The 10,457-nt window shown below is 35.2% G+C and overlaps 1 protein-coding gene across 1 annotated transcript; it reads right to left on the bottom strand.

Moving 5' to 3' along the window:
• Positions 1-328: 328 nt before the first annotated feature.
• On the bottom strand, positions 329-3,921 carry LOC143237715 (achaete-scute homolog 1a-like). The gene is made up of 2 exons (XM_076477244.1): positions 3,164-3,921; positions 329-2,402 (listed from the first exon to the last, which is right to left on the bottom strand). Exon 1 carries the CDS (start codon positions 3,830-3,832, stop codon positions 3,167-3,169), a length of 666 nt encoding a protein of 221 aa, XP_076333359.1. The 5' UTR covers positions 3,833-3,921; the 3' UTR covers positions 329-2,402; positions 3,164-3,166.
• Between the last annotated feature and the right edge of the window lie 6,536 nt (positions 3,922-10,457).

Here is a 10,457-nt window from a genome sequence, read left to right as displayed (position 1 = left end):
TACTTAAACTGTAGTACACATCATTCATCGTGGCGATACTTAAGTTGTATAGTCCGCCATATTAATCGTAGCGATACTTAAGTTGTGTATTGTATAGTACACCATCCTTATCCTGATATATTTAAACTGTGTAGTATGCCACAGCTATACCATAGGGATATCTAAGTTATGTAGTATACCGCAGTCAACATGGCGATACTTAAGATGTGTAGGCTCAAACAAACTGTTATAATCAAACAACAGTAATAAAGAAAGAAATCAAAAACTTGAATATAATGCACAAGTATAGTATTTTATTGAATATAAAGAACAGGTTGAAACATCATATGTACAAAAATAAAATTGTTTTTTACAAAATATTATCCTATTACATTCTTCAGAATAGAAAAATATATATATATACATATAAAAATATATAAGAATTATATCAGATTGGGTGAGTATTCACGGAAATAGGTGAGCATGTAATTTAGTTATATATAGAAGTAAGTGGAATGTACTTTCATCAGTCTGGCACATCTAATACAAAATATAACTCAATAATAAAGTCAGAAACTTTCCCTTAACATTCATTCTATTAAAAAACGTGTTACAGAATGTTATTAGCTCTCTAATAGACTTAGCTCATTATCTGCGTACTTGGCATGTCCATTGAGTTAAATTCAGGCTTGCAAGGCAAGCTATCGTCTTTCAAAATGTTGCCCAGGCACTTACAAAATATAACTATGAATTAAACGTAAATAGTAGAACAATAAACAGGTCTGTAAAATAATGTTATCTTTTTTATATAATTAATATAATAACTTGTAGGATATTTGTTTAACTACTCACAGCTCTGTAGAACGGTGTGTTGTCTGTCAGTCAGTAAGTAGACACTAAAATGATGCCACATGGCATTAGTAAAGCATGCCTATGCAATAATTCATTAGAAGAATTGACACTTTGTAGACTACAACACAGTATATATATATACATATACATATATATAAACATCTGAAGCAAGAATAAAAAAAATATTTGTTACTTTTAATGTTGGTTTTACTTACTCTTGAAAGAGAACCTTTCTGGTACCCTGTGGAAGTACATCTAGTTTTATATAGATGTTAGCTTATGTGCATGAGTTTAAAGTTTGTTATTTGAAACACGTTGAAACATAAAATACGCTTATATATATTCCTCATCGACGGCTAAAATATCTTAAACGCCACAAAAAAAAATGGTCCAATTAAGTTTCCTTCCAAAGAAAACTTAAAAAAAAATTATTCAACCTCCTACTGTAAGAGTTCTGCCTATATAATTACAGTATTTACAGAGCTGAGCTGCAATCGTTGGTAAATAATAGATAATAATTATTTTTATTTCGAGCTGAAGGTGATTTATTTAAGAATTTCTAACATGCGTAAGGATAAGTTTCTCACAAAGGACTGTTTAAGTATGGATGCTCGTATTTTAGTTGATATCCTCTAATAATATGTTGATATTAAACTCTCAATATACACAAGACCCTCTGATCAAAATGTTTTTCGGAGTTCAATAAACAAAGCATTAAAATACGAAAATTTTTAAAACAGTAAACATTATATTGAAAGCCTTCAAAATAAAAGGCTTAGCTACACAATATATATATATATATGTGTATATTTGTGTGCGTATTTATTTATATATACATACTTATATATTCAGGTCCCTAAGAGGTGACTGTCACTGAAATTGTGCCCAGGAAATCCGTAAGTTAACAAATAGTATTTTTTCTCCTTACAGAATTCAAACAAAAGGTTTGAGCTTCTCTTCCGGTGTGGACACAGGATATAGGTCCTCAGCAGGCGCCAGGGGGCGTTTCCGTTAACCTGGTGAAGTTTTGCATCTTTGTGAGTTTTTTTTCACGCTAGAAATTACAGAATATCTTGAATTGGAAACAGGTTCTTTACTATGATACTTTGGAGGCGTGATATCTTCGTGTCTTTCTTTTATTACTCGGTAATGTAACAGGAAATGGTTAAATTTCAAAAGTAATTTGTCATGAATGTAAAATTTATCACAAAAATAGTTTTTCGCTATCTCATTTTGCTGCAGATTATTGCAGAAAAGTCCGAATTTTTTTTCGCGATTTAATTATTTCAGACGAATAATATACGTATGCTTGAGTATGTAGTCTATGTACATCCGCAAAGACCGTGTGATGTACACCAGAACCTGTAAAAATTGTCCTCAGGTAGCTCTGTCAGACAAGCAATGAGGTGGAACGTCGCGCCCGCGTGTAGCAATTCTCTTGAATCTGACGTCTTCCGGCGGAAAACGAGAAACCGGTGTAAAAATCACAGGAACTTCACTCTTTAAATAAAGCTATTACAAGCCTTCTTCTTTGAAGCTATAGAAGAGAAAAGTAAAAAATCCTCTTGAATCTAGAGAAAGAGAGATAGAAGAAAAAAATGTGTCATTTGATGGAACAACAAATCTTTCAACCCTACATTAAATAATTAAATATCCTGTTGCTTGAAGAAACCTGAGAACTCTAAACTACAATATATAGTTTTGATTTTTCTTCTTCAAGATATTCAATGTCATGCCTTTTTTTTCTGACTTTTTGTTTCAATAGATGCACGAGTCTGTTTGTTACAGCAATATTCAAAAGCTAAAAATCTAAAGTATATTTCGTTACATTAAGCTCCTCGGTGGACTTAGCAGATAGTCCAACGTGGCTTTGCTAATAGAAGACATACTTTGAACTTCTGTTACCACGTTAGTCCATTGCTGTTCCATGTGAAAGCCTCCCAGTGGCACAGCAGTATGTATGAAGATTTACAACGCTAGAACCGGGTTTCGATACCTGTTGTGGACATAGCGCAGATAGCCCACAGTGTAGCTTTGTGATTAACTTCAAACATGAAGATGAAAAGCAAAAAGACAATGAATAACAACAAGCAAATAAGTATATATCTATAAGCTCGAGTGAAACAAAATGTGCTGTTCGACTTTGGTAAAAATCCATTAACTAAAACTGAAGGAGAAACAATAATTAATTAACCTCGAGGAACTTTTAGTAAATTGACAATTTCTTTCTCTACACAATTTATAAGTTTGGAAATGTATTAATCGGAAACAGAACCGGCACTACTTATACAAAAAAGAAGTGTTTGTTGTTGTTTTTGTTATTGGTACTTACACGTTAAGAGAACCAACTTGCGAAATTCAAAAGTTCTTCTTCTTCAGGGCTGAGACAGGTAGATGGAGAGCCCAAACTTTGGTGATTCTGGGAAGACTCAGATCCCAAGCTGGGACTTGGAGAGTTAGCTGTTGAGCAGGCAGGAGACACACTCTGTTGTAGAACCGCAGAATCTCTATTCATTATTGCCGTTAGATATTGGTTCTCTTCCGAATGGTCAAGAACGGTAGGTTGACTAGCACTTTGTTTCGTGTTGCTGTCCTGGTCATTTAAAAGCGCTTGAAGACGTTTAATGTACTCCACTGCTGATCGCAGTGTCTCCACTTTGCTCATTTTCTTGTTCTTTGTTCCATTGGGAACATGTTGACGTAATGTTGCAAAGCCCATGTTGACCATTCTGACCCTGTTGCGTTCTCTTTCGTTCCTTCGTGCCACAGCGGCAGGCTGGGGTGAAGGTAGCGAGTAGCCGAGCTGAGCAAAGCTGATCCTGCGCTTACACCGTAGGAATTCGCCAGTTGCTGGCTCGGACTTGGTTCGTTTAATCTGGGCCGCACAAGTGGTCCCTGTAGTCTGAAAACTATCGCTTGAGATCGAAGTGTTAGAAACAAGAAAACACGTGGTAGGTTCCAGCTTCTGGGGGCTTCCAGTTACCACTGTCAAATAAGCCATGGCACTCTTGCTCAGGAAACTTGTACGAGATACGTATGTATTCGTAGTCCTATTGAAGGATCGATCGATGAACGTTACCACGCACAGAGTAAGTGAGGTAAAATGTGACGCCAGTTCAGCTGCAGACGTTAAAAAGGTTACCGTCATGAATAGCAAGCCCCTCCTCCAAGAGTAGACATTGTGATCCTGTCAAGCTGTGTTTCTCGTCGCGCGCAAGGCGCGTGGCCATTAAAGGTGTCGAACCAACATCGCTCCAGGGATGTCTCCTCCTTTGCTTGTCTCTTGCGAGAAACACGTGCTCTTGAGACTCAAACAATATCTTTGATTTTTTTATGCGTCTTGATAATAAACACAGGAGGAGTATTATGGTAGATTCGTTGTCCAATAAAAGATGCGTATTTTGGCTCAGTTCAGCTTCAGCACCGAACACCAAAGATGTTTCAATATTTCTGTGTTATATTAGTATTTCTAGGCTTACTATCCTTTAAGAATATGGAAAATAAAGGACATATCTAATAGTCACTAGTCGCTCAGATGGAACTACAGGCATAAAGTACGTGTGTGGTTCATAGATGTTTAACAAAATATATTAATAGTATATTGAACTGCAACCATGATGAGAAAGAGAAACTTTCCAACAAACTTATGAAGATTTATAATGCTAAAATCCGAGTGTCGATCCCATTATCAGGGAGAGAATAGATAGTCCATTGTGTAGCTTTATGCTTAGCAATAAACAAATAAGAAATTTAAGAAGAGATAATGTTGACCATTAAATCCACTCTGTTAATTTCGTGTTGAAAACTGCAAGAAATTTTCGATTATTTTTAATAAACTGGTTTCGTTTCACATTTCTTACACTTAAAATGATTCTGAAATTTACTTTACGTTTGGTGTTCCTTATAAAAAGATATATGATTGATAGCTAAGCCTAAAAGTCTTTAAGTGTGTGTTTTCATATAGCAAAGGCACATCAGGCTATCTCCTGAGTCCACCGAGGAGTATCAAACCCCTGATTTTAGCGTTGTAAATCCGTATACTTCCCGCTGTACTAGCGGGGGACAAAAGCCTTTGATTTCAATATGTATGTATATTTAGTGATTCTGTAACTTTACTTATGATATTCCTCACGAAATTATATATGATCGATTGCTGAACTTAAATTTTTTTAGATATGAATACATACATATATTTACTGGTTTTACAGAAGAGCACATGTTAGGCACAGTTTAGTCAACTCAAGTATAAATATATATATATATATATCAAAATTCGAGAATTAAATGCCATGTTAGCAAAGACAATAAATAAAGTTTATAACATATGAACACAGTGCTGTGTATTTAATGTAATTAAAAAATTACGTGATCTGTCTAGGCTACACACGTAAGAGGCTAGATACATGTAGTTTTGAATGAATCTGATCATTACACAGTGCATACATTGACTGTGAAATTAAACCTAGATGTGTTGAACTTATGAAATAGATGATACCAAACGTATCTAATACAGAAGACACTTAGACGCGAATGGTCCAGTCAGAAATAGCAAACCGATTGATTCATCTAGTAAGCATTTGTTTGTGGATTTTTTTTATTTCGCGCAAAGCTATACGAGGACTATTTGCGCTAGCCGTCCCTAATTTAGCAGTATGAGACTAGAGAGAAAGCAGCTAGTCATCACTACCAACTATTGGGCTACTCTGTTACCAACGACTAGAGTGATTGACTATCACACTATAATACCCTCACGGTTGAAAGGGCGACCATATTCGATGTAACGGGGATTCAAACCCACAACTTTCAGATTACGTCTCGAGCGCCTTAACCACCTGACATGCGGACCTCTCATCTGGTAAAAGACATCAGGCCTCTCAAAACTTTTAAAACCAAGGTATTGGTGGCAAGTAATAAGTCTCAAAGAGGTATCAGTACTCTAAAAATCCATAAACAAATAAAGAAATTCACGTACATTTTTATACAACAAACTACAAAGTTTCAAAAAGTCACGTTACAGTTGTACTGTTCAATAAAGTTTTTCTACAGTAAATTTGTTTTTAACCTTCAGTCATTGAATTCTCATTTAAGAATTAACAATTTTGTTGACTTAGAAATAAAATTCGAAACTTATAGAATCTTAACTCAAGAAAAAGTGTTTTTTTACGAACGCATAAAAACAGAAGTGAACCGAAAAACGACAGTAGCTGCGAAGATCTAGAAACCAAACCCAGAAATAGAATAAAAAAGTCCTATGTTTAAAGGAGCGAATAATTAAAACAGATCAAACATTGTTTTTTAGTAATGATTAATAATTAAATCACGGTAAATGAACAAAAACCAAAACCTAAACAATTTCGTAAATTATCGGTGCTTAAAAGGGAGAATTTTGTCGTTTTTACTTTTAAATATGGTGTTGAATATATTTGTAATTATTATTGCATTTCACTGTCTATATGTTTCTTTCGCATACCTCTAAGTGACTTAACCATAAGTGTGAAGGTTTATAACGTTAAAAATCGGGTTTCTATGTATTTGGTGGGTACAGCACGGATAACCCTTTCGTGATTACGAGAAAATCCACTTGTAGAGAAAATTATATATGTAAAAAATAGCACTATGTAGAGTAGCGAACAACATTTCGACCTTTTTCGGTCATCGTCAGGTTCACAAAGAAAGTTTGTTTGTTTGTTTTTGAATTTCGCACAAAGCTACTCGAGGGCTATCTGTGCTAGCCGTCCCTAATTTTGCAGTGTAGGACTAGAGGGAAGGCAGCTAGTCATCACCACCTACCTCCAACTCTTGGGCTACTCTTTTACCAACGAATAGTGGGATTGACCGTCACATTATAACGCCCCCACGACTGAAAGGGTGAGCATGTTTGGCGCGACGGGGATGCGAACCCGCGACCCTCAGATTATGAGTCGCACGCCTTAACACGCTTGGCCATGCCGAGCCGCACAAAGAAAGAAAGAGGTAACTGACCAATAGCTGATAACATGTTTAAAGGCGGTTGTGTAATTGAGTGTAGGAATGTAGAGGGCGTGCTTAGATGTTTGATTATATTTATTAATATAGGTATAAAGATGTTCCTTTGTATTGGTTTATTTTGGGCTTGAGTTGTTGTACAAGTAAGGCTTCTTTAATTTTGCGTTTATTTATGTTTGTTTCTTTATTTAGTATTTGGGTGTTTTCTAGGGTGATGTTGTGTTTATTTGATTTGCAGTGTTCGAAAACGTATGAAGGTGTCTTTTTGTGTTGTTTGGATCTGCTTTCCATTTTTCTACTTGTTTCTCCAATACAGAACTCGTAGCAGTTATCACATTGTATTTTATAAATAATGTTGGTGTGGTGTTTGTCAGTGTAGTTTTTACACAGTATTGACCTTAGTTTTGTGCCTGGTTTTTGAATAAATTTGGTATTAACTGGTATGTCATATTTTGTTATTAGTTTTTGCCAAATGTTGGTTATTTTTCTGCTGATGTCGGAAATATATGGTATGCAGCAGTATATGGTTTCGTGATTTTTTGATTCGTGAGATATATTTACTTTTGTTAGTTGATTTTGCTTTCTGTCTAGGTGTGTGCGTATAATGTTTTCTACGGTTTGTGGAGGAAACTTATTGATGTTGATGAAGTATTGTTTTATTTTGTCTAATTTGTCGTTAATTTTGTCTGGTGAGCATAGTTTTATGGCTGTGTTTATTTGGTTTCTTAATGTGTTAAGTTTTTCTTTTGTTTCATGTACTGAGTCCCAAGTAATGTATTGTCCAGTATGGGTGATTTTTCGGTGGACTCCTGTTTTTTTTTTTTACATATATAAGATAGCTCTTTGTATAGTTTTATGTTTAACAATAAACAAGCAAATATCTAATGTAGTGTTTAAGATAAGGACGATCTCATTAAGCGGTTTTAATACTATTTTTGATGAGGTCGTGTTTAATAAGTGGTTAGTGTGCCCCAACCATGAACCCGAGGAGTAATGGCTCAAGACCCGTTGCTAAAAATACGTATTCCGAATTTTGGTACCGTGGGTATGCTATAGAGTGACAATCAAATCTCAATAATCGATCAGACACAAGTAGCTTAAGATCTAGTTGAGGCGCTGTTGATAAGGTATTTTGACTCTGGTACATCTATTCACAGGACCAAAGAAATAAAACATTTGTAAAATTGTACATTTTCTTCGTAGGTCTTTACCATTTATCGTTGAAATGTACAAAGCGTTAGAGGTCGTTGATAGCAAAATCACGGCTTCCAGAATGTTCTTTCTTTAATGTTTATAAGTTTGTTCATTTCGTGGTCTCAGTGTAGTGATGACTGATTTTGTATCATTGTTTCTGTATACAAATAAGCCTAGTGTATCGAAACATTAATTGTTAGTTTCTTACCGTTAACTAAGTTATTGTTCTCATTTATATATCACAAGGAATATAATTGTAATATAGTCATCACGGAGATGCATAAAAGATCTCAACATTCTGTCTTGCATTAAAGTTTGACATGTTTCAACAAGAACAACAAAACATATGCAAGGCATTATTACATTATTTTTACGGATTTTCGTCGACTACCATTCGTTTAACTGCAAGCTTTTAGATTCAACAAAAATAATCCAATGGACTAAACGCAGTCGAGACTTTGGTTGATAAACAAACGTTTGTTTAAAGTTTTTCACAAGTACGAATGCGATAATACAACATGGAATTCCCAGTAGCTCAGAGATAAGCTTGAGAGTTTATAACATCAAAATTCGGGGCTCGTTTCCCGCGGTTGGCACAACGCAGGTAAACTACTGTGTTTAAACAAAAGAAAGAGATTTAAGATAATGTCGGTGTTTTTGCTTTTCTTTCTAAAGATAATCAACCTGTCGGATAAATCCTAAAAGGCTACAGAATATTAAACAAGATCTTCAATTGGAATTGAAAAAAGTTAGACACAACTGACAGAGAAACATGTGTATACTTGAAGCAGATGTATCGTTTGAGTGAAAACACATTTCTCATCGTGATAAAGGATATACGATGAAAGAGATGAAAACCCCTCCTCATGATTCTACCATTTGGCTTGATTCACGTCGTCGCTAACACCAAATCTCCCTTCTTTTCTGTACACGAAGTTGTCCAACAAATATTGGCTTTATCCTTTCTTTGATCCTCTGTATCAACTAGAGAGCACAGCCTGAAACCGTCCCTGCGTAAATCTTCGTGGACAAGAATGCCAGACAGAGCAGGGGTTTAAAGTTTTTAGGCGTGTCTGTTGAATAAAAAAAAAAACTGGCTTCCGTAGGATTCTCACCCTGAAGGAGACCCGTAGAGAAAGGAAGGATTCGCCTAACTTAACATTTAGACTAAAGCACAAACCGATATGATTTATTAAAATGGGTTTATGGAGAATTTCCTTAGTGAACGTGATTTATAATAACTGTAACGTATATGCTTCAAACTGCTCTAGCCTTTGTTGTGAGAATTTCTCGATTGTTAAAACACATTATAGTTGACAGCCAAGATGGGTACTTTTTACTTCAAAGTGTTGCAAGAATAGATAAAGTTAAATCATATTTAATATTACCTGGCTACCAAAGTTAACCCTTTTAATAGTCTAAACAAAAGCAACATACCCCTTTTTATATTCCACCTATTTTAAAAAAAGAGTATATGTACAAGTTAATGATACGTTTAAATCCCATATGGTAAGAGTAGGTAAACTATATTGTAGTTGAATGTTTCCACCGCATCCTAGGCTAATCGTATAAACACGTATTCGACAGCTTTAAGTAACTAAAGAACGTATTGAAATATAACGAGAAATGATCAGAAAGTACGAAGCTCAACGCACAAAACATAACCATTTATTTAAAACTTGAGATAATAGGGCCGAAATAAGGCAACACGATCTGAAACAAACACTGGATGTGAATGTGTTTACGATATTGTGTTAACTATGTTACCTCTCATTTTGATACATGAAGATTTTCATGGAGAAACTATTGAGATATTTCCTTTGAATACTAGTTATTATAGTGCTTCGAAATGCTTATGCTAACAACGATAGAGATTCACGTGTTGTATACTGTACAACAATGTAACATGATGAACAACGGTAGAGGTTCACGTGTTGCATACTGTACAACAATGTACCATGATGAAGGACGATAGAGATACACGTGTTGCATACTGTACAACAATGTAACATGATGAACAACGATAGAGATTCACGTGTTGCATACTGTACAACAATGTAACACGATGAACAACGATAGAGATTCACGTGTTGTATAACGTAGAAAAATGTAACATGATGTAATTGGAGTATCTCTGAAAATGCTGAATGTTTGTTTTCATCCATATTTTCATATGTACAATCTGAATTCTCAGACTAACAGTCCCTCTGCTCGTATTCCGAAATTGAACGATATTTTTACTAGCTGGTCGTTCACCTCTCCAGTTACTTAGAGTTGCTTTAAAAAAAATTCTTCATGACCTTGGCAACTGGACTCTATTGATCGGAAGAAAATAGGGCTACTGGATGGTACGGGTCGGATTATATCACTTGATCGCCTATATAAGAACACGCTTTTTGTAAGGAAATTTTAAGACTTGCCTTTACGAAGACTCTTTCAACATCGCC

Source organism: Tachypleus tridentatus, chromosome 13 (assembly GCF_004210375.1).
Source record: "Tachypleus tridentatus isolate NWPU-2018 chromosome 13, ASM421037v1, whole genome shotgun sequence".
Taxonomy (NCBI): Eukaryota; Metazoa; Arthropoda; class Merostomata; order Xiphosura; family Limulidae; genus Tachypleus; species Tachypleus tridentatus.
This window is presented reverse-complemented; position numbering and strand designations above follow the sequence as displayed.